Source organism: Ambystoma mexicanum, chromosome 14, assembly GCF_040938575.1.
Source record: "Ambystoma mexicanum isolate Mex_15411 chromosome 14, UKY_AmexF1_1, whole genome shotgun sequence".
NCBI lineage: Eukaryota > Metazoa > Chordata > Amphibia > Caudata > Ambystomatidae > Ambystoma > Ambystoma mexicanum.
The window spans coordinates 87,410,816-87,436,043 of record NC_090940.1 but is presented as its reverse complement, the minus strand read 5'-3'; the positions used below and the strand labels follow the sequence as shown (position 1 = coordinate 87,436,043).

Below are 25,228 nucleotides of genomic sequence, written 5' to 3'. Positions count from 1 at the left end.
CCCTTGGGGAGAAGAGACCAGTGCTCCTGATTGATCACAGCACACAGAGCTGTCTTTACTGCAGTGGCAGAATGCTGCCTTTATTGCAGATACATGCAACAGGCATTTACCCTTACTCCAGTGACATTACACTAGAGCTGCCCTTACTGATTTGACCTGACAATTAGAGCTGTCCTTACTGTATTGACATAACACTGGGTGAGGCCTCTACTGCAGTCCGATCACACTGGGAGCTGCCCTTACTGAAGACATCAAAATAAGAAGGTGTCCTTGCTGCAGTGATATCCAGCTGAGAGCTGCCCTCACTGCAGCGATCAAACTGAGAGCTGCCCTTACTGCATAAACATCATACAGAGAGTGCTCTTACTGCAGAGACATCAACTAACAGCTGGCCTTGCTGCAATGACATCTATCTGAGAGCTTACCTAACTGCAGTGATACCAAACAGAGCTGTCCTTACATCTTCCTCCACTTTAATCCAGCTAGACTGCCCCTATCCTGTATCGATCCAGATATTGCTATCCTGAAAAACATTGTAACTTTTTTAATCTCCTCAATCTGAACTTTGTAAAGCGCTCCAAGACACTCTGGGTAGGGCCAGCGCTGTATCACAGTTGAAATAAAATAAAATGCTGCAGGGACATCAAACGAAAATGTCCTTACTGTAGTGACATCAAACTGATGACTGTCCTCAGTACATAGATATAAAACTTAGAGCTGTGCTTATTGCACAGACATCATACAGAGTGATGCCCTTAATGTAGAGACCAAACTGATATGTCCTTACTTGTACAGGCCTGTTGAGGGGACATAAATAGTGGATTGTATAACTAGGTATTTTCAAACATTCAAATCCAAGAACCCAGTTCGTTTTCTTTGCTGGGTCTAACCGCTGTTTGCCTGATCCAGCTATGGATGCCGGATTTGGACGAGGATAAAAGTTGTCCTACACTGCCCACCTGGCCCAAATCTCTGCTCTTCCTGCTTGGTAGTGGCCTCTCCAAGAGGCTGTGCATCTAGTAGATTGTTCAATCTTGTCAATTGCAGCTGTTTTTGCTTCCTGTTACTAAACCCTATATCATTTCCTCTCCTGGTTCAGGTGCCTGTGGTGACCCACATAGATTTTTGGGACTCAGTTTAGGTTGGTTTGCCTCTCCCCATCATGTCCACGTTGAAGGCAGCGCTTCTACATGCAGCAGCCAGGCTTGTTGTGGGAGCAAGATGGTGTGAGCAGTGACTCTAATACTCTGCCAGCTCCACTGGTTGCCTTTAAAACTCTGCACTGATTGTAAACTGACAAGCTTAACCGGTGAGGTAGTCCACTATAGCTCTAAGATGTATCTGGCTTATGAGCTCTGTATCTCTGCTGACAGCAGAGTGATAGCGACAAGGAATGCCCTCTCTGTAGAGGTCCCAAAATATATAAAATATATGACCAGGAAGAAAGGAATGTTTGCATCTCCTCTATTTCTTTGAAGAGTGGCTTCCCTGCTGATTTAGACACATTCCTGATTTTTTGGGTTTCTGCAAGAAGTTGAAAACTAGGCTTAGAACGCTATCTTTTGGAGTTTTTATTGTATGGGTTTATGCTCTAACATGATTGTTGATCGAGTCAAAACGCAATATTCTTTGTTATCTCTGTTCCTCTTTCCCCTACCGTTTTTTGATGTAGTTCTACATTTAAATTGCTTCTAATGTTTTCTAGCAATTTTTGTGTGGTCCTTTGATGTATAGGTGTTTTGCCTGCACTGATTAAAACTGATAAAAAATCAAAATAATTAAAATACGGCATAGAAATCAAAGAGAAAGCAGCTCTCCGTTCTCAGTGTTCTCTTACTGGAAGCTTCCCTTTCTTCAGTGACATCATGCTGACCTGCCCTTCCTGCAGTGACATCATACTACAAGCTGCCTTTGCTGCAATGACATCACACTAGGAGTTTCTCTTACTGCAGTGATATCAAATTGAGAGCTGTCCTTCCTGCAGTGCCATCACACGCGATGCTGCCCTTATTTCAATTCTATCACACAGGGAGCTGCTCTCATTGCTGTGGCATTGCATTGGGAGCTGAACTTACTGCAATGACATCACACTGGGAGCTGCCCTTCCTGCAGTGCCATCACACTAGATGCTGTCCTTACTTCAATTGTATCACACTGGGGGCTGCTCTCACTGAAGTGACATCACACTGGGAGCTGCCCTTCCTGCAGTGCCAGTATGCCAGTGCCAGTATACAGGCTACCAAAAGTACTTGAGTAATGAATAGTAACTAGCCATTTCCTGCGTAACATGTGCTGTTCTAGCACATCTTAAAGGACAATATCGGTCAGTAATTCATAGGGTCACTTCTGTCCCTCTTCTTAAATATCAGAATTACCACTGATCAAATCCAGGTTGGGGACGTATGTCCCTGTGACGTATTAATGGTCATAGAAAAGGCTAAATGTATAGGTAACAGTCTTCTTTTGAATTTGAAAGGCATATTTGCATCAGATGGAATGAGAGGTATGCATGGTATAAGAACAGTATCTATGTTTCATCAATCACACAGGCCTCTATGATGTGTCTTTGTAATTGTCAACCTTGTTCCATTGCAGAGTCCCTGTGATGGCATAAGATTGCGTAGTAGCATAAATACAGCACCTACTTCCAGTTTTGCTCGCAAGGAGGCATTCATCCTACAGCGTTTCGGCTCTTTAGAGACTGAAATGTTGAGCCAGTAATTAACTGTTCATTGACACTGGAACTGCCGTGCCCTGTGTGAAGAGAAGTGGGGGTGGAAAGAAGGCACTCAAAATTATTCCAAAGGTTTGTGTTGGTGAAAGGAGATGGTGACTGCGTAGTACCGTGCTCATGCTGTTTGTTAAAATGATAGCTGTTGTTCAATTGGAAGGGCAAACATAGGTGCACTTTGCCATTTAGACAGCAGAGGGCAACCTAATACTAATGAATTTCCTCAGCCGAGTACGGAGACATACCTAACCGTTTTATATATGGAGATAGAAATCTCATGGCTGCAAAAGGACCTACATTTTAAATCAGCAGAATAAAATCTGAATAAAAGAAATAAAATGAAATAGAAACAATGTCTGAAAGAGACTAGAGGGCAGAATGTTGAAAAAAAGGAACTAGATTATACAGATAAAGGTTTCTGATTGCACACTTTGCTTTGAATGTCTTATTATTTTTTATTATTATTATTATTATTATTATTATTATTATTATTTATTCTTATTATTATCGGGGTGCAGCAAACAAAAAGGTGATGGCTTAAAGGCTTTAAAAGAATCCTAACCACTGCCATTGTTGTTTTTCAGTCTGCCATGTCCTTACAGAAGGGGAAAGACCATATGCAATTCTGGCTTGGCCCCACCAGAAACAGGCAGTCTAGCCAGAACTGCTAGGTCACATTGCTTTTGCACGAGACCACAAGCAACCCCAGATGTGCTTTGACCTCATTGGATGTCATCAGAGATGTGTAGCTTGGCTCTCTAGGCAGGGCAAACTTGGGACCCATGTGTGGGCATACTTACCCAACTCAGGGCTGGCTTCAACAACAAAAAAGGTGATGGTTGGAAGGTTTTCATTGAATGACAACCTCCGGCATTGCTCTGGGCAACCCTGCATATCATCGTTTCCCAGAATGCCATTACAGAAGGGGAAACGCTATTTGCAAAATAGGGTTAATCACACTCCAAATGGGTGCAGTGACAAGTCACCCCAACAAGCTTCGGTAAAAGGAAGAGGGCCAGTTGATGTGTTTATCAGAGGCTCGGGTGCAGACCTTCAGTGTCAGTGTGCTACTTTACATCGCCCACAAGTGCCAAACGCGTTTCACTGCCAGTTCATAAAAAGGTAGGCCGTAACCAATGAGTAATTTCCACAAAAGACACATCCAACCGGGGTGGCACTGAACTAAGGATCTGGAAGGCAGGCCGCCTGTCATATTTATAGATCGGGAGAGGGAGGCGTGTAATTAAAGGCTTACGTCGATGAGGCCTGCAGGACTAGCTGGCAAACACGCGGCACTCAAAGCATAATGATCTCGGTCTGAGTGCCGGGGCCATACATTTCCATTTCATTAATTTACCGGTATGGTGTATTTAGCAGAGTGCCCAATGCACGGCACGCTGGCGAACTTGCCTGGGCATCGGACCCACTTCAGCGTAGATGGCCAGGGAAGGTCATCTACATGCCATTCATTGGCCCATCTCGCCCATCTCACCCACCTAACAATGCTGCGAAGTCCAGAAGCGCCCATTCAAGTGCATGATTCTTTCAGCTTTTGCCTGGTCGGCGAAGTTCTGGGCTTATTGCTCAGTGGATAAATCCACCATCTACGCATGCGCAGATCCTGCAACAAATGCCAGCTCCTACGAAACGCTGAAAATCAAGGTACGCTCGTAAAGGTGTCGGGACAGAGGGCACTAGGTGCTACACATAGGGTGCCAACTTCAGGGGCGGCGGGGGGCACCATTTCGGCTCTAAAAACAACAAATCTTGCCTTTTTGCAAAGGAGGTGCAGTCAGAATGCCACTTTGTCCGGGTCAGCATTAATTTACGGTGCTGAGCAGCTGGAGCCATGACTTTTTGGGGGCAACCCTGAGTGCACCAGTGTATGCGGAAGCACCCCGCTTCATCTTCACGAAACTCAGTTGAAAGGAAAGCCCTTCCTGGTAGAGACAAGCTCTGGTGGCATGCACGGTACAAATAGAAGGGCAGGTGCCTAGGGGGTCAAAGGTTACTCTCACCACTTGCTGTGGAAGTCCTGGATATGATTTTGGTGACAGGTGGAGCAGCTGAAGTGGGATGCCCCTCGACCCTCCCCGCCCCCCCCACCCCCCCCCCCCGGCAGGTGGGCCCCGGAGACATGGGCGTGGCAGTGGCACTAGGCTGTGTATGAGTGAGATTTACTTAGTGGTGAATGTGTCACGGGGTTTACAGTGCTGTGATGGCGTCTGCAGATGGTCACAGAAAATCATATCACGCTCAGGCAGCTTTTGTGCTTCACATTTCCAATTGAGTTCGAGACAGAGCACTGCGCTCACGATCAAGCAGGATGTCAGCAGGGGAGTTGAGATTCAAACTCTAAACGGTCATCTGAAAATTAACTCGAAGAATTGACCACGTACACTTTCCAAGGTCCAAGCGACTTTTCCTTTGTAAAAATGTAAACAAAGAGAGGCTCCGATGACAGCCTGAAATTAAATAAGCGATCTACAGTCTAAGTCTGCAGGTGGCACTTGTCATTAAAAGCAAAAGCCAGTGGCATAGAAACATTCCAGGTCTCCAAATCCACAGCTGCTGCCTCAAGAATCAACAACAATATAGCATTAATCCCCCATTCCAAGGGCTCAAACAGGGGGTAACGGCCCGGTAGCCCAAGGTATCGGCCAGAGCAAGCAATACTGGATAACGTGGGAACCGGGGCTGTTACCCCCGTTACAGCACTTGGAACGGGGATTAATGCTATAAGCACCCTTGGTTGCCAAAGCGGTACCCCGGGGAAATAAAAAAAAAGTGTTTTTCTTAGTTCAATGGGAAGCGCGCCTCGTCCCATTGAGTGTAGGAAAATACTTTTCCAAGATGGCCACCAGGCAAAGGGAAGTGGGGCTCCGTGCAAAGTCCCTCTTTCCTTTACATGGCGGCCTGCAGGAGCAGAGAGGAAGGAGAGGTGGCGGCCGGGATTGCCGCTGCCACAGAAATAAGGTACATGGGGAGTACGAAGTGGAGAAAAAAATAAACAGGACAGGTGTGGGGGGATGATGGCGGCAGCGGGAGCCGGCTGTCAGGTGGGATGGAACGTGGGCATTCACTGGCGGTTCAAGACTGCGTTCCTAGCCACCTAATTGCTTGGCGCCCTCCGCCAGGGTGCTAATACAGATTTCAAAATTCCCTTGTTTGATGGTGTCTGGTTATGTATTATGACATCACTCTCTGCCTAGAACCTTGAACGCTAAAGAAATGTAACAAACGCCTGTCTTATTGCTTTAACATTTGAGCGTGCTTTGGAGGGAAAGGAAAGGGTGCACTGAGAATAAGTATTGGCATTTTTGGAAAGCACTATGATTTTTTATGTCCTGTCTCTATTGGCAATTGGCAGATCTTTGGTCCTTCCATGGATTACCCACCAGTGTTGTGTGGCAGGAGCACCCAGCGACTGCTTGTACTGGAAGATTCTCTGGCCATAGAAAACAAGTCTGCTTCCAGAGCCAACCCCAAGACAAAGAGCAAATGACACAAGGCACCGACTTACCCCTTCGCCAGCATTGTCACTCGTGTTGGCCAACATCTCCTGCAGGGCCCGCACGGAGAGGGACTGCTCCAGTACAAAGTTACAGATGCAGAGGTCAGGAGGGACATACTGTGGAAACAGAAGACAAAGGGACACCAGTGAGTTGGCAGGCCAAGGTTTACAAAGAAGAGCAAGACCAAAAAGACAAATTTACATTGAGTGACTAGTGTCATCTTGGCTAGTAGTAGTGACATTATTTATTGAGCGCAACTCATTACCAGAGTAACTAGTTTCAAGGTGCTGTGCAAGATACATACAGTCCAAAGACAATAAATAACATGACAAAGACAAAGCAGTACGTACAACTAATCAGATTGATGATGCTAATCCTGCTCAGTTCAATCATTACAGCACTTGAAAAGAATGAACATGTTCTTCTAATCGAATCTTACAAGTCTGTAAAGTGACACTCTTTCTAATATGCAAGTGGGTCCCACAATAGAGAGTACATAACAGGCAAGAGTCTTTATCCAAAGGAAGGTTTGTCTGATATGAGCTTCAATGGTCCTTCCTGCAGGCTTTGTAGTTGCCAGTGGGTCTCCGGCACAAACTGCAGACACAGTTTCCCCTCCACTGGCAGGCAGAGAATATGGAATTTGGAGGCCCTAGTTTCTACAGAGGCACTGAAGAGGTCCCTTTCACCTCCCTTGCCTAGGGCCCTGACTCACCCTCGACAGCACAACATATGCTCATTCCTCCTCCTATTGTGGCCCTGGACCCTTCAGATCGGGATCTCTCCCCTCCCCCTGCCCTGGGCTATACATGTCCTTCTGTTCCTTCTTGCTCACCCCAGCAATTACTTTGCAAACCCTGACGATTCTCTCCTGGGTCCCAACCTCGTCCTGGTATTTCTCTCCAACCACATCCATGGGTCTCCCCCTACACCTTCACTGGTCTCCCATCTACCAACGTCTGATGTTTCTCTCCAACTACCTCTGGGAGTCCCCGCCAACACCTTCTGACCAGAGGTGGACTGGCAAGTAGGGCAAAGGGGCAATTGCCCCCCAGACTGGCTTCGGTGTTGCCCCATGGGCCAGAGCTCCAAAATGCAAAAAAAAAGAATTGAAAAAGATGAAATCCTTCAGAACAAAGGGACAGAGTGCTGCAAAGCCTGCTGACATTCTGTGTACATGGGTGAGGCAGTCGTCTTGATTGAGCCCCGACACACAAAGGCCTCCACAGTGAGAGAGAGGAGACTAGGCTGCAGGGGCATGTAGTACCACTCAGTGGCAATGCATGCATTTAAATAACAGATTCTGTGACCCTGGATTGTAATGTTGGCCCCACTGCCCCCCATGCATATTGGTCTCTTACAATCCACACAATTTCTAGTTGCCAAGGAAGTAAGGGTCCACATCTTATTAGAGTGTGTTTCTGTACAGCTGCTTCCCCTATGTTCTGGTGAATTTCTTGATCACCAGTGTGTTAATACAAAAAGAGTTTAATAGCACCCTGAATAGCCCTCATGGATGTTACGTATGTAGTAGTTATCGAAATGGCTGTTGGACTGTTTGTGGTTCTTACTTTTGGACAGAGTTGAAAAACACACATAGAAAGATGTTAATAGTCCAGAATTAATTATTAGAAGACTACAAACTAAAGGGGGCATTTAGAGCTGTGCCAGATGTCCTTCTAGTGCCTGTATATATTCTGTCTTGCTTGTAACTAGTAACTTACCGTCTACGGCCAGTATATATTTTGCACTTGCATGTAATCTGTAACCATGTAACCTCAAGCCTCACATATTCTGTACTGCTGCGCCCGGCTACCTTCGGGTTTGGTGCGCATTATAAGTGAATAAAAAAAACAAACAAAACAAACACTCCTCCACTCTCACACTGCAGTGGTCACACTGCCCCCCAGTTGCAGCAGTTGACTTAGTGATTCCATGGGCACTCACCTGGGCTCCCTACGCTCTCCTCTTCCCCCTCCATGGGCACTCAGCTGGGCTCCCTACGCTCTCCTCTTCCCCCTCTGGAGGCGTACTGAGGAAGCTTCTTGTTTACCGCCGTGGCGAAGAGGTCCACCTCCGGTGTGCCCCAACGCGAGAAAATCCATGAGAGGATCTCCGCCTTCAACTCCCACTGACCACTGTCCGCCGGCTGAGGGCATCCGCTGTGACATCCGCTGTGACATTCAGCTGGCCCGTGATGTGCACTGCAAGCAGCCAGACACCATGAAGCACGGCCCACTCCCAAATCTGGATGGACAGGTCCACGAGAGGGGGAGACTTTGTTCCCCCTTGCTTGTTTATGTAATACATTGATACCACATTGTCCGTTCTTATGCGGACCACCTTGTTGACAATGAGCGGTCTGAACGCCTTGAGCGCCAGAAAGATCGCCAGAAGCTCCAAATGGTTTATGTACAGGAGCTTGTCCTGAGGCGACCAAAGGTCTGAGACCTGAAGAAGATCTAATGTCGCACCCCATCCCAAAAGGGAGGAGTCCGTCGTGGTCGTCACCATGGGGGCTGGGTCCTGAAACCCAGCGCCCACTGACAGGTTGCTGAGAGATGACCACCAGTCCAGGTCCACTCTCATGGAATCCGGAATCATTATCCGCTTGGAATCCGGGTCCACAGCCTGACGCCAGGAACTCCGAAGAGCCATCTGGGTCCGTCTCATTTTGAGACGAGCAAGACGAAGAGCCAGTACACAAGAGGCCATGAGGCCCAGAAGCCTCTGGAACCACCAGGCTGACATGCTCTCCGACTGCGCAAACATCTGACACGTGGCCAATAGATCCGCCATTCTGTCTCCGGTCAGATACACTCGGCAGTCGATCGTGCTCCAACGAAAACCCAGGAAAGTCAGGTCCTGTGAGACCGTCATGGAGGATTTCCGCCAGTTCACCGACAGCCCAAGATGGAACAGGAGCTGAAGGTGAGACTGGAGGTTGCCCGCTGCTGCCAACGGACAAGGGCTGAGTAAGAGCCAGTCGTCCAAATAGGGATACACATGGATACCCTGGAGACGAAGATAGGCCGTAATCACCAACATCATCTTCGTGAAGACACGCAGCGCCGAGCTGAGGCCGAAAGGAAGCACCCGAAACTGGAAGTGCTCCTCTCCCAAAGAGAAGCGGAGGTATCTCCGGTGTGGATTCCAAATCAGGATATGCATGTACGCATCCTGAAGATCCACCATGCTGAGCCAATCGCCCATCTGCAAAGAGGAACGTATCTGGCCGGGCGTGATCATCTTGAATTTCTCTTGGGGTAGGAAAAGATTGAACTGGGAAAGGTCTAGGATGGTGCGTAGGCCAGCCTGGTTGGGTTTGGGCACCTTAAACAGCCGGGAGTAGAAGCCCTCCCCTCGGGGGAACGGGTTCCACAGCTCTGAGGTGCAGAAGTTTCTGAACCTTGGCCTTGAGGGAGGGTGAGCCCGACAGCTGAAAAGGAGGGTTGATGGGTGGGGTAGGGGGTAAAGGTAAGCGTAAGCCCACTCAAGCGACTGACAAGACCCATCTGTCTTCTGTGATGGTCTGCCACGCCTCCCAATGAGATGCAATGCGTCCTCCCACCGGGGTCTCGTGCGAGCGCGGAAAACCCTAATTTGGCAGGCTTATCGGTGGCGGTGCCACCTGAACCTGATGAGGAGGCTGAGGAGCAGGAAAAAACCACATACGCTGTTGTCTACGGCGGTTATTCCCCGCAGGAGTATCCATTCTGCGAGATTTGCGGTCGACGAAGCCCCTAAAACCAGAGGAAGGTCGACTTTGCGACAACGATCTCTGGGATTTGAAAGGAGCTTTAACTAGAACAGACAATGATTTAGCCGTCTGAGTGCTAGCCTTGGTTTTGGTGAGCTCTACATCAGTAGAAAAGTGAAAAAGCTCCTTACCATCAAATGGAAGGTCCAGTACCTTGTCTTGCACTTCCTTCGAAAACTTAGTGGCATGCAGCCACGCTTGCCGTGAGGTATCAACCCCAAGCATCAGGCCCCGAGCCGAGGTGTCTACATGATGAGCCGCAGCCTCCAGGAGATCCTGGGCCAAGACCCTGGCATCGGAAAGGCCCCCTCTGAAATCTTCCAACTTCTCAACCGGAATGTGCTCCTCAAACTCCGACAGACCTTTCCACATCCGCATGTTAGCTCCCGCCAAAATCAATTCTGCATTGGCCTGTCTGAGCTGCAAGGCCGAATTGGCAAAGATTTTCCTCCCTAGGGAGTCCAGGAGCTTGTCCTCCTTTCCCAAGGCCTGAGTAGCCGTCACGGAAGAGGATGCTGCAGGTCTGGATTGCAACGTAGCCGCAGCCACCACTGTGGAGGAGGGAGGCAGACAAGATGACAAGGCCACTTCTCCTGAAGAATGCAGCCTGTACCTCGCGTCAATCTTTTTATTGACAAAAAGTCCCAAGTGTGGCTTTTCCCAGACTCTTCGGACCTCGGCCAGAACATCCTTCTGCAGGAACAGGCGGGTACGCTCCAAGGGAGACAAGGTGAATGCCCCAGAAAGCACGCCCTCCTGCGGAGCGGGTGCCTCGGGCACAGGAACATCTAAGAAACTCATCATGTCTAGCACCCGGTCATGGAAAGCTCTGATAGAGCGGGGAAGGTCCTCGTTGTCCTGATCGCCTTGAGGGTCATCTGACAGGTCCGGATCCTGCTGAGCCGTGTCAGGCACTGCCTTGTCCACTGGGGACAATGGTGGCAAAGGCGGAAGAGCAGGGGGAGGCACCACGGGCAAGGGAGGCACTGGCGGAACCACCGGAGAAGCAGGTGGAGTCGGAGGCGCAGGTGGACATATCTCCTTGAAAAGCCCTTCGAACTATTCCCTCATGGGGTCGGTGCGCATAAGCGCTTGAAATTTACCGAAAAAGGCGTCCTCAGGAGATTGTTTCGGAACTTGAGGAGGCCTCTCATGAGGTGGACAAATCTAGGGACGTAACGGAGAAGGGTGTCACACCGGCCCCTCCACCGACGTATCCACATAAATCAAGGGAGCCACCCCCGCAGGCAACGAAACATTGTGCGGAAGAGGCATCCGGGCGTTCCAATCATAAACCGGCCTGTAAGGATGCGCACAAGGGACCTTAGGTTCACCCAAAGGACCAAACCCTACACCAGGGGCCGATGGCGTAGTTGTAGGGGTAGTACCTAAAATGGCTGCCGTGGTCGTGGCGGGAACGGCTGCCATTTTGTCCTCATCTGAGGGGAACTGCGGCACGTGAGGAAGTGAGGCAGGGGTCGCCGTCGATGGGTCAGGGGTCTTAATTTTAGCCTTAACGTAAAGAACCTCAGCAGAGCCGGTACTATGAGGCCTGGAATGTTTCTGCGACATACCAACCGCCAACTGAGCCTTCGAAGGAAGGGCCTCAGCACTGCCGGTAAAAGAAGAATCTTTCTTCTTTGCCCCCTCAACAGATCCGGTGTCACCACAAGAGCGGGAATGGTGAGCAACCGCTTTCACCGACAGGGCCTTGCCCGGCCCCTCAGAACTGTTGGTAGCCTTAGCCTCTGTATGAGGGACCTCGGACCTAGGCCCGGTAAAAGCCTTATCGGCACGGGCCTCGAACATCCGTTGGGTAACCACAAGCCCAGCCAAGGCCTCGGGCGCACCCCGGTTTTGTTTTTGAGGGAAGCCGAAAGAGAGGCCTCAGAGCAAGCTCCAGTACCCCAGGACTCAGTAGAACTGGGCCTACAAACAGCCCCCACAGGAGGGGCCTCAGAGCGTACTCCGGTGTACGGAGACCCTCGGAGACCCTCGGAGAAAACTCTGGTAGAATTATTAGGCCCGACAGGCACCTCAGGGCGAACCCCAGTAACAGAGCGATCAACGCCCCTCCCAGCCCGAGAGGAACCTGGGCAGGTTTCCACCGGTCAGGGTGCTCTGAAAAGTAAAGAACGTACCGGGCGTTTCTTCTTCTCGTCGATGAACGCCTGAAAATGAGAAGGAGGAGTTCGTCCGAACACCTCCTCCCACCACTCCAACCGACGTTGAAGTGCCCGGACCGAAAGGGCGTCACAGTAAAAAGAGGAGTCCCAACGGTGTTCCGGACCCAAACACTCTAAACAAAGAGGATGGGGATCCGCCCTCGCAAAGTGACGGTGAGATGATGAACAGTCTGGAAAATCTAGTTTAAAAGACATAGACAGACTAGTAAACGAACGCTAGCGAGAGCCAGAGAGGAAAACAGGGAAGAAAATCTTCCGAGGATGCAAGTGCGTCCGGCCCCGATCGTGCGAAGAAAAGGACTGATGGGCGATGTGCGGGGCGGAACCAAGGTGGGCGGGGTTACGGCTGCGTGCCAAGCCCCACACAGGAAAGAGAGGAGGGACACATTTTTGAAAAATATTTGGATGCTTTTTACAAAGTGCTCCGGTCCCGCCCCACAGGACGGAGAGATGTCCCACAAGTATGGAGGAAAGGGGACGGGACGTAGGAGTACTATGCTTGCCACTCCTAAAGACAAACCCTGTTGCTCATTTCACACCAAGACCTTTGGTTATTCTGGACCAATGCTGTGGAAACCCATGACCAATCCTTTTTATTTGAGGGCCTTATGACAGTATATTCTCCCAGGCACACGTCCTATCCCCTGTTGCCATACCTGTACATTTTATATTTCCAGTGTCACCATCCTTAAATCTTAAAAGCTCCTCGGGTAACCCCGGCCAGGGCGCACCCACAGTATTCTTTTCATAGGGATACAATTCAAAACCTAAAATAAAGAAATGCTCTGTCTCTTTTCAAATTAAGTTAAAAATCAATTTAGATTTCATATGTAAGATCACTTGATCTGTCTTTTCCTTAACGCACTCCACTTGTTCAATATGCGAGATGTTTATAAGCCTTAGGGGGACTATGTCAGAGAATAAAGAGCTGACCTGTTCAATGTCACAGCTCTGTTAAAAAAGAGCCTTTGTCGTTAATAAATTCTTAGGTGAGGAATTTTTCTTTCGTTAGACTTACATGACTTGCATGAGGGAGGATGTACTTACCACCACTGTGGCCAATGGACATTGCAGAGGCAGATGGTCGCCTCCCTACAGTCACACTTTCATCCAAAATGCTGAGACTCCCATGTCACAGGCAGTGCACCCTCAGGGGCCGACTCTTGTATTCCTCTGGAACTCTAAGAGCACCCTGGCCCCATTTCACCCCCCCCCAACAGGAGAAGTCACCCTTGGTGCCTCCAAGCACTCATCTAGTTTCGGCCCCGAGCAGTCACTCAGTGTACTGGCACCACACTTTCACGACAGTCTCATCACTGTGTACTATCTCAGCCAGCTCAATCATATCTTGTGACATATCCTCCTGGATGTTATTAAGGTTCTCCATCTTCAGTAACAAGGGAAGGATGGTGCCAGGTCTTTCAATCCGTGTTCAGACTGGATTTCCTTTATTCACCCTCAGTAGTCTTTTGGCTCTCCTTTTCCCTTTCCTCCCCTCTTCATTTACATTGGTTTGATCCAACTCTCCTGGAATGGCTATCACCTCAAGTTTATTAGGATTAAGTGACTGAAAGAAATTCTTTCAGAGTCTCCTTTGACTTGTGGGACCCGTTTTTATCTTGTTTGAGGATATTGGATACCTCTCCTATATTCATGCCTGGAGTGTGACTCTCCTTGCCTACTATCCCCCCATCCTTACTTCCCACACTTTGGCAGAGCTCTATGAGTGAAATCTCCTCTTCCTCCAGTCGTCTTTCAGCCCCATTTCGATTCCAATTAATAATCGTCGGCTGTTCATCCATGATGGCTGACGAATTGATTGTAATCATTTGTCTCGACCTTTAATCCCTATAAGGACTTCGCCTATCCAAGATTTCACAGTGGTTCTCCACATTTAAAGGGGCTAGGTTCTTGTCTGGCCAGCATATGCCAGTCAGTAGTTATTCGTCTGACATCTGTGCCTTGTTGTGAGATTCAGGCAGAATTGTGTTTCTCGCTGGAACACTCTTAAGATTGTATCTGGACGCCAGAGGAGATGCCATACCAGAATCCTTGATTATTCCGCCCCAATGTGGAAGGCAAGAAAAGGCTTACCTTCCACATGAAGGCTTCATTAATCACTCGCCATGAACTGGCTGTAGCTGTGCACTCTCCTGTGCACTCAGCTCTGTGCTCTGTGCCAATCTCGAGAAGGGTTTCGCCGTTAGGTGGACCCTTCAGCTTGTAATAAGGCCATCACCATTAAACAGACCCTTCAGCAACATGAAGCCACACCAGCACATCCTAAAAGTAACTGTGGACTCTCCTATGCACTCTGTTATGCACTCCACGCAGATCTCGAGAACCTTGTAGGAAGAATTTCAACGTTAAAGCGGACCCTGCAGCCACATCATTAGTGCACAGTGCTATTCTGACAAGGGGGACTTGTCTAGGGACTTGTCAAGGAGAGCAGGGAGCTCGTTCTCGTGAGCAAATCAGGGAGCAAGTCCAGCCCAAAGGAGTCCTGCCCAAGAGTATATCAGAGTATACCAGAGACCTGAATCAAGATTACAAGGTTCACAGACTATTACAACTGGGCATGGTGTTTCCTCAGTGTGACAGGGCCAGCGTTGTGGCACTGTCAAAAGATGGGGGAACACACCCCACCCAGCCCAACATGGGTGCCTGAATGAAGGTAGTCCCCCTCCCCACCCCTCCTTATCTGCAGAGAGGAGAGCCTCCAGGCTGTGGCTGGAGTGGGGTAGCTGCCCCAGGAGAGCCCTGACACATCAAGAGAGAAGCCAGAGACTGCGGCAGCATCCCTGTAATGGGGTGCCGTGAAAATGCCACTAGACCGGCCACAGAATCTGGCAAGGGCAGACAGCGCACCAAGGGGTGCTACGTCTTTCACAACACAGGCAGGCTAGTCTGCTGGAGTCTGCACCCACCAGGGATTATTTCTAATAATAAATAAAGGCCCCCGAAGGCCTTAAACCCACTATGCCACCAGGGATATTATTATTTGCTGGCCTTGAGTAAAACAACCTCCAGGACCCCAGCAGGATCCATGTTCGAAAAGGGGTGGGGCTTACCAGCCCTTTTAAGCCCTCCCATGGCCTTCCCCTATCACACCGCCTGGAGCCAGGTAAGTGATTGAACAGGGTGGTATCCAATCCTGGGAGGGGATGGGTTATTTAAGGAGGTGTGTGAGAGTGTGCAAGTGGGGGTTAGTTGGATGAGGACAGGATGTGGTGGAGGATGTTTGAGAGACCAGAGGAGGTGAGAGTGAAAGGAGTGCAGAGGCTATTATAAGGAGGGGGTCTGTGGAGTGTTTGTGTGAGAGAGGGGAGAGCTTGAGTAGTAGAGGTAGGATAGCAGAGTGGAGTAGTAGTGGCAGAGGTAGTAATTGTAGCTGAGAATAAAGATAGTAGACAGCAGGAGCAGCAGAGTAGCGAGTCAGGGAAATAAGTTGTAGAGTGGTAGAGAGTAGAAGAGGGAGATAGTGCGCATTAGTGAGTAGAGAGAAGAAAACTTATAGTACTGGTAGTGGGAGGTGAAGGTAGTAAGGAAATAGTGTGAGCAACAAAGTAGGAACAATAAAAGACGGAGAGTGGGAAGAGCCACAGTGAGTGGGACAAAAGGATTAGCTATTGGCGTAGAGTGAAACGGATATTGTATCTAGAAGAATAGTAAAAAGCAGGGTGTGAGGAAGGAGGGACGGAGGACAACAGAGATACAGGGGTAGTTGGAGGTAAGGGCAGAACAGGAGTAGGAAAGGAAGTAAGATCGAAGGGTGGAGGTGGAAAGGCAGAGTGAAAGATTGCAGGGAGAATGACAAAGTGGAGGAGAACCACTTACGATCCAAGTAGAGTGAAAGGTCAGATACGAGAGGCTGTGAAAGGAGTGAGCGTGATGCTGGGCAAAAGAAGGTACCATTCATTACTCCCTGAGAATACTAAGCGGGGATAGGAGATGGAAAGTTAAAAGATCCCTGGGGAGTCGGGTACCAGCGATGTAGGGAAAACACGCAAAGCACAAGAAGTTAAAGACAGATAGGGGTTACCGATCCCAGTAGACTAACATCCCCGATAAGGACGACTGGGTTAAGGAGGCAGAGACAAGACTGGGGTAGACCAGAGAGAGTGGGCCAGCCCTAGTGCCAAATATCCCAAGCCCCGCTATGCCCAGATATCATCGCCACAAGAGATCCGGCTATCCCATCTATAAAGAATCTTAATAAATACTTTTGAAATTGCTATCTGAGTCAGCAGGGTTCTTTGTGGCGGGCCACCTTGTGGCACTCAGCCTAACAAAGAAGGTGAGAGAAGCTGCTTAAAGAAGACACCACGGCCCGTGCTCAACCAGCCTGCCGGTTGCCACCCAGCACAGCACCAGCCCTGCTGTCCTTACTGCGTCTCCAACAAACCAGGTTTTCAGAGGCTTCCCCTTGGAAAAAGCAGCCTACGACGTGATGTGCTGTGCTGAGAATGGAAATGAAGGAGCAGAACTTAAACAGCATCAGACCACACTGCAACTCTGATACCGACGCACCCAATACAATTTTCATCCACCTCTATTGCAGCACACACCAACGATACCTTCTGCACGAGGCCACAGGCAACCTCAAGCTTTAGAGGCTGGTGGGCAATCATGGTAAATTGGATAGCGAGCAGAAAAAAAGGACTGCACTGGATCTTAAGATTGGGACTGGGCGTTTATTTAATGGATTTTCATTAAAAAAAAAAACACAAACAGAACTCATTTATTGCAAGAAGTCCTCCAATTTTATTTCAGGACTCCATTTACCTTGTCTTTAGGGTCCATACCACCAGTTAATGCTCTGGGACTGATCCATTACCCTTAATTAGTACATGATGATGCAGCTCTACTAATTATAAAGCTAAGAACAGATGCTTTATGGCTGGTACATGCCTGCATTCTGAGCTTTCAGTTCGCTTCCTTTTAAGACGCCTGCCCTCATCACCTCCCGTTTGCATTTATTATTTCAGAAAGCATGCATCAATCTTTGCTAATGTCCTTTCGTGACCACTGCCCTGTGCTTTGTACCCCCATGTCTTTGCAGCCGAAGAAATTTAAAAGGGGTTCGCTCTTTCCTTAAAAGACTTCCCACTTTTGGATTTTTTTTCTTATTTTTGATAAGTATGTTTGTACTTGTGTTAGAACAAAGAAAAATAGAGTGAAATAACTGTATTAAGACTGGTGCTCCTAGTTTGCCATTATGGTAGGGACTTCCAATTCTGTGCTGTCAATTCTGTATTTACGTAAAAATCAACTGGGGGAGACTTTACGTGCATAAGGAGTTGAATTTTTCTTTTATTATTTTAGAAATTTTTTGGGATCCCTTAAGGTCCCTGCTACCTTGGGTGAGGGCACTTATGCACGTAAAGTCTCCTCCAGTTGATTTGTACGTGCGACAACACAATGCACTCATTTTTCTATACCACAGTTAAATGAGTATGTGCATGATAGTAAGTACAGCACAGGTACCATGTTCCCCTTAATAACAGTTTTCATTGCTCGCCTATGTGAGATTTGAGTGCAACATGCACCCGTGTTTTCTAGAAGTGTACCTCTTTAAATACCTCACACTCGCTTTCTACCCAGCATTGACTTTGGCTACAATTCACGTAAACAATAGGCTTCTCTGCCAGCACAGGCGAGACAAGTCTATACCATCTTCCATATATTTTGATTTATTTTACAGGTACTGGGCTTTCCCTTAACGAACAGAGCGTTTGTTCGTGTATAACCCTACACTACATTAACAAGCGAATAGTAGTCATGGTGACAGTCCCGCCTCCTGTGCTAGCACAGGGGCGGGACCCAAGGAGTACGTGCATCCACGCAACGCCTTGGTATCACCATCGCAACCAATAAATACCGCTCTTGTCATTCGCGCTCGCACTCCTGCGGCAGCGTCTGACATTGAAGGAGAGTTTCTGTTGAGTAACGGTAAGCGGTTTCTTCGCGCTTGAGATCAGAACATGTTTAGGGTTTGACTGCATTCTGATACCTTTTCACATAACCTTAACAGGATTGATTACTCAGACTGGATTGGTCCATAACGAATATTAGAGTCCTATGGATTATAAGGTACATTTAATTGATTACCCACATTTTTAAACGCTACACTAAGGAAAGCCAAAAGAGTCCTATTGCATATCTTTGATTATGTTTCTTGTTTCTTTTTCTTTCCACTCTGACAACCACTACTATACCGTTGGAACATTTAAACACATCTTGGAATTGGTGTGTGTGTCTATATACGTTTGATTTTTAATTGATTGTGCAATGGTTGTTCCTGCATCATGTTGAATCATTGTTTTGTAACGGCGACAGATTGGACATATTAAAATCATTGTGCAGCCCTGACGAAGGTTAAAATAACCGAAATGCTTTGGCTAACGTACACAATATTAGAGCCAGTATCTTAAAGCCCATCCACATTGAATATGAGAATGAATATTCAGGAGTGATGAGAACATTAACAGATGCGCAATAAATAGTATATTTTTGAGAAAACGACGTACTATGTCTAAATTGAATTTTTACGTAAATACAGAATTGACAGCACAGAATTGGAAAGTCCCTACCATAAGGGCAAACTGAGAGCACCAGTCTTAATAGAGTTATTTCACTCTATTTTTCTTTGTTCATATATTTTGGTCCTTATGCCATAGGACCTTCATCAGACTGGTTGCCCCAGGCTAAAACTTGATCAATGAATACAAAGCGAATTATGATTGATTAAAACTACAGTAACAGGACATGGTGCCCACCTTCAACTCCTTTGTACTTGTGTTAGAAACATCTTTACCACAAAGACACACCCGAGTATCCAGGATGTTTCAGCTTGTAACAGCATGTGGGAATCAGAGGCAGAGACAGCAGATTTTAGTGTATTGGCCTTTTATTCTGTTAAGCAGTACTTTTTCATGTGAACAAAATAAGAAAATCAAAATCCAGGTTTCCTGTCTCATCAGGTAAACCCCAAGCGTAGTTTGCTTTGTAAGGGTGGGCTCGTCTCCTAATGTTCCAGCTAAACTCACCGTCGTCCGTTTCCGCGTCCGACTCCTTCAAGGAGTGGACACAGGAAGACACTTAGGGCCTCATTCCGAATATGGAGGTAGTCATGGCGTTATTTGCGCCATGACTACCTCCCATACCGTGTCCGGGTCCGACCTGGTTCAATGGGGACTTACCGGTCCATTCCGACCCTGGAGGGACCGGTAAATCCCCATTGAAAAATCCATTCCCCATTCCCATTTGAGCCCCCATAGGGCTCAACGGGAATGGGGAAGTAGCTAATAACGGTACTGCAATTTGCGGTACCGTTATTAGCTCTCTGGTCCCTTAGCGGCACCTGCTAAGGGCGCCTGGTAAAACAAGGTGCCCATTGCGGGACCCGCTAAGGTACCTCGGAATAGGGTGCAAAGGGATTACCGGCACCAATGTCCTTAACGGTGCCCGGTATCCCTTTGCGCCCACCTCGGAATGAGGCCCTTGGTCTTTTTTTTTCTCTCTGCCAGAGAAATTCTGGCAGTGTGTTTTTGAATGCTGAGGCTTTCACCTTATTACTCCAATGTAGCAGGCTGAAGTTCTAAGTTGCATTTAGGAATACATCTTGCTCCGTGTTACATCGCTACGCTAAGAAGACACTAAGGGCCTGATTGACAGAAGTGTTTTATAATGGTGCAATCCCATAGGAAAACGGTATGTGAATCAGGCCCTACGTATTTGCCTCCTTCCCTGGTGAATACTAAGTTTCTTCTTATTAGCCTGGTTCCCTTTTATCGGCCCTACCGGTAACTGTATCCAATCTTGGTTAAGCAAGTTCAATGGATCAGGGTTTCCTGCTGGTTTATCCCCGCCATCCATGGCCACCATAACCCCTGGGTGCCTTCGGCGTCCCGCCATCCTCCTGGATAGTGCCTCTCATGCCTGTGTGCAGCTCCAGTGTTCTGCAGGGGTATGTCCACCCATGTGCACCTTTCTCTGGTACATAGCCCAGCTGTAATTGTCCTGTTTTGCTTCCTGGCTTGGTTCGCAGGCACATGCGTCTCTTACTTCCCTGGAGCATGGTTGCTGAAACGTCCGAATGAATTACAGCTCCTGCTGTTTTCTTCAGGCTTGTGACTCCTTCCCCGCACTGGTGGTTGCTCACTATGGCCTCCTTCCCTCGAGCACCTGGTTGACGCTGTGACACCCCTCCACACAGCACCACAAACTGCCTATATGGCCATCGTGAGGGTCTGTTACCTTGGCTGATAGCCCAGTGCCTCCAGCTGGTTCAGGCCAAACCACTGCCCTAATTGCCTATTAAAAGCCTAATAAAAGCCAATTAAAAGGATTGCCACTTTGGAAACCCTAGAGGAGGACATGGTCTGTAAAGCTGAACCTCTAGGCTAGGGCCTTCTCATCCACCTTCCAGTCAGAAGTCAATAGGACTACAAGTAGAGTTTCTTGAACAGGTAAAACTATCTTTATGCAGAGTAGAAAACACGGTTTTAACAAGTGCATTCACTTGGGCAATGGGCAAGAGGACGCCAGAAAGATCTGCAGATATAACCTTCCATGGTGCCTTAGAATGAACAATTCTTCACCTTTAGGATTACAGTCCAGAGCCAGGTTTTATCCTGTTAAACCTCATTTACTTATTTAATTATAGCTTTGGTATTTGGAAAGAATGGACATCAATTCAAGAAGCATTGGTACACTGCCCATTGCAAGAAAGCATTACAGAGCTCATGCGCAGGATAGGGTCGACCTGATCACTGGCTGCATGTGCGCATGCATATGGATACGGGCAGAAGGTGGTAGCATATAGAGTTGTGTTTCCTGGCTTAAATGGGGTTATTTTTGCTGGCAGAAGAGAGCGTTACGATATTTTTTGAAGTCAAGGAGGAAGGGACAAGTGGGCAGGACATTCTATAGTATTTGGCGCAAAGATAAATTCATGCCTCATTATAAGTCCGGCGGTCTGGAAATAAAGGTGCCGATAGCAAAGTACCAGCACCCTTTCCGCCAGACTATGAAATGCCTGCAGCAGCCCGATCCCCCGGCAGGTCTGACCTGCCGGGAGTAGCGGCCCCTGCAGTCATGTTTCTCACAGAAGCACTGGCACCATTAGCAACGCTGCCAGTGCTTCCATGTCCCCATTCCCGTGGAGTCCTATGAGACTCCATGGGAATGGGGACTTACAGTTCACACTGCCTGACACCCTGGGCCACAGCTACTTGTAATGTCTCAATGGCACCGGGATATCAGGCGACAGGAACAGTGTTCCAAGGTCGGTGGCAACCCGCAGACCTCGTATTGAGGCCAGAAGTATGGTAAAGTTACCTCTACTCATGGATGGCACAGTCAAGGAGGACATTGACTTCATAATGGCACTTCAGCTAGTCTCCATTCCAAGAAGTTTGTTAGAGTGAGCTCTACTCACGTATGGCAGAGTAAGGGGGAGATTGACTTTGTAAGCCACAGCTAGTCTTAAATCCTGAACTTAAGTTATGGTCTCTAATCATGGATGGCAGAGTCCAGGGCATTGACTTCGTAATGGGGTTACAGATAGTATCCTTTTCATGAATGATGTACGCTAGAGTGATCGCTACTCCTATATGGTAGAGTCTAGGGGCATGGACTTTGTAATGGCATTACAGCTAGTCTTCAGCCCTGGACGTATGCTAGCGTGCTCTCTACTCATGGAAAGCAGAGTGCGAGAGCATTGATTTAGTAATGGTATAACAGACAGTCTCCTTTCCTTAATGTATTCTAGAGTGATGTCTACTCATCGACAGTAGTGTCTGGGGGGTATTGACTTTTTAAAAGTGCCACAGCAAGTCTCAAGTCCTGGAAGTATGCAAGCGTGGTCTCTACTCATGGGCTTCCTAATGGTGGTACAGATCTTCTCCATTCCTAGAAGTATGCTAGAGTGATCTCTACTCACGTTTGGCAGAGGAGTTTGACTTTGTAATGGCATTACAGCTAGTCTTAAATCCAGGAGGTATGCTAGAGTGATCGCTACTCATGGACAGTAGTGTCTGCAGGGTATTGACTTTTAATAGTGCCACAGCTAGTTTCAAGACCTGTAAGTATGCTAGTGTGACTTCATAATGGAGCTTCAGCTAGTCTCTGGTCCTGGAAGTACTGACTTAGTAATGGTGTAACAAAGAGTCTCCTTTCCTTGATGTATGCTAGAGTGATCTCTACTCATCGACAGTAGTGTCTGGAGGGGTATTGATTTTAATATAGTGCCACAGCCAGTCTCAAGTTCTGGAAATATGCTAGAGTGGTCTCTACACATGGACAGCATAACCTCGGGCTATTGATTTAATAATGGAGCTCCAGCTAGTGTCTGGTCCTGGAAGTATGCTAGCGTGGTCTCTACTCATGGAAAGGATAGTCTGGGGTATTGACGTCATAATGGAGCTTCAGCTAGTCTCTGGTCCTGGAAGTATGCTAGCGTGGTCTCTTCTCATGGACAGGATAGTCTGGGGTATTGACATCATAATGGAGCTTCAGCTAGTCTCTGGTCCTGGAAGTATCCTAGCGTGGTCTCTACTCATGGACAGGATAGTCTGGGGTATTGACGTCATAATGGAGCTTCAGCTTATTTCTGGTCCTGGAAGTATGCTAGCGCAATCTCTACCAGTGGTCTTTTACAGATAGTCTCCTTTCCTTGATGTATGCTAGAGTTATCTCTACTCATCGACATTAGTGTTTGGGGGTATTGATTTTTTAATAGTGCCACAGCTAGTCTCAAGTCCTGGAACTATGCTAGTGTGGTCTCTACTCATGTACAGCATAGTCTGGTGGTATTGACTTCATAACGGAGCTTCAGCTAGTCTCTGGCCCTGGAACTATGCTAGCATGGTCTCTACTCATGTACACCCTAGTCTGGGGATATTGACTTCATAATGGAGCTTTAGCTAATCTCTGGACCTGGAAGTATGTGTAGAGATGCAGCCGACACCAAGGAAAGGTTTATAAAAGTGTTTATTTAATTAAAGATAACCGCAGGCAGCAGACGCACCTCCAGCTTTGGATGCTAGAGTAAACTGCCCATACTATTCAAACCAAGCCAAGCAAGTACACATTCCAAGAGAATCCTGGGGTTCAGGAATTCTCAGAATGTGTGCACATGATTGGAACCCAGTGATGGTATTAAACTAATGATAATGACACAAACTGATCTAATAATAAAACAAACAAACCTAACACACCTCCCTCCTTCCACATGGGCAAATGATTTACAAAACTATTCAAGATAATAATCTTTAAAACGATCAGGTAGTCTCTTTGCTCTTTTGCTGATTTCTCCATCATTGGATTCACCTTCCTCTTGATTACCACTGTCAATTTGTGAATGTGATGTCTCTGCCTCTCTCTCCTGTTCTTCTTGGTTTTCGTCATTGATATTGTCTCTCATTATGTTTTCTCTATTAGCATTTGATGCACAATTAACGAGTCTAGACTTCGACCAACACCCCCCCCTTCAAGAATGACCACACTACCTCTTATAGTTTTCACTCTCTTGGGACCTATAAATTTGCTCTCAGTACACTTTGCACCAAAACGTGGATTCTTAATTAGCACTGAATCCCCTACAGACAACATCATATCTTTCACTTTGAAATTCTAATTGAACCTTTGTTTGTACACATTCTGAGCATCATGGATCAGATTCTTTACTGTCTGTCTGTTTACTTCCACGCAGCCAGATGCCTCTAGCCATCCTGGACACAATCTAGAAGCAGGCTGCCTACCTTTTAAAGAAACAAATGGTGACACTTTAGTTACGGAATGTGGAGTAATTCGATAATTCCATACCATTTCCTTCAGGATCTCTGAACATTCGAGACCTGAATTGAGAGCTAGTTGAATACCCCCCTTGGTAAATCTATTAGGCCTCTCTACTAATCCATTCGCCCTGGGATGGTACAGAGCAGTTCTTAAGTGTCTGATCCCATATCGGACCAAGAATTCTTTCATTTTTTGAGAACAGAACTGTACCCCATTGTCTTTTATAATCTCTGTGGGAAAGCCTTCTCTATGGAACACTTCCTCCAAAAATGTAACCATTTCATTTGTGGTGGCCTCTCTTAGAGCTTTCCACTCTAACCACTTGCTGTGATAATCTACTAATACCACCATAAACCTGAAACCAGCACCCAGACCTTGTATAGGGCCAATTATGTCAGCAGCTAGCTTTTTCCAGGGTTCACATGGAACCTGAACAGGGCTAAGAGGTACCTCTCTGACAACTTTTCCTTTGTCCGCTCTTTCACATTCATTGCAACCACGGACCTTCTTCTCCACAATACTGTCCATGCCTGGCCACCAATATGATTGTCTTAACAATCTTTTGGTACCATTCACCCCCAGATGACCTAGATGGGCTAGTTCTATTAAACGGGCCCTAAAGCCTGAAGGAGGAATAATCTTGGACCCCTTTCTGAGTTTAGTTCCATCTTCAGACAAACGTAACTCTTGTTTGACCTCATACATGCAATCAAAGTTCCTATCCAATGCATCCCTACTACGCCAGCCATGAATCGTCCACACTTTCATCCTGGTGAGAGATGCATCACATACATCTGCTTGAAGCCATTCTTCCTCTCCTACAACAACTGCTGTCATATCTGAAATAGTCATGTCTTCCTCCATGACTACTCTTGATGTGTCCTCAGCATGTTCAATTGGCATTCTAGACAAGCAATCAGCCACCTCATTTTCTTTGCCTGGAATGTGAATAATTTTAAAATTATAACCTTGCAATTCCAAAATCCATCTAGCAATCCTGGGAGAGCCTTTCACCCAGTCACAGCTACTCAATAGCTGGACCAGTGGTTTATGATCTGACTTTACCAGAAACTCTTTCCCCCAAAGAAAAAATTTCAAGTGTGCAATGGCCCAGTATCCCGCCAATGCTTTCCTCTCTATTACGGAGTAATTACGTTCTGCTCCTCTTAGAGGCCTGGAAGCAAAAGCAATCACATGAGATTCTTTCGCTGAGTTCACTTGGTACAGTGAGGCT

The 25,228-nt window shown here is 47.4% G+C and overlaps 1 protein-coding gene across 7 annotated transcripts in view; it reads right to left on the bottom strand.

The window, feature by feature from the left end:
* Positions 1-25,228, bottom strand: part of RYR3 (ryanodine receptor 3) — a 1,751,462-nt gene that overhangs the window by 1,321,731 nt on the left and 404,503 nt on the right. For all 7 annotated transcript variants that reach the window (XM_069638568.1, XM_069638566.1, XM_069638573.1 and 4 more), the window contains exon 3: positions 6,255-6,362. In XM_069638568.1, the coding sequence (XP_069494669.1) occupies positions 6,255-6,362 (108 nt within the window). The remainder of the gene's footprint in view (positions 1-6,254; positions 6,363-25,228) is intronic.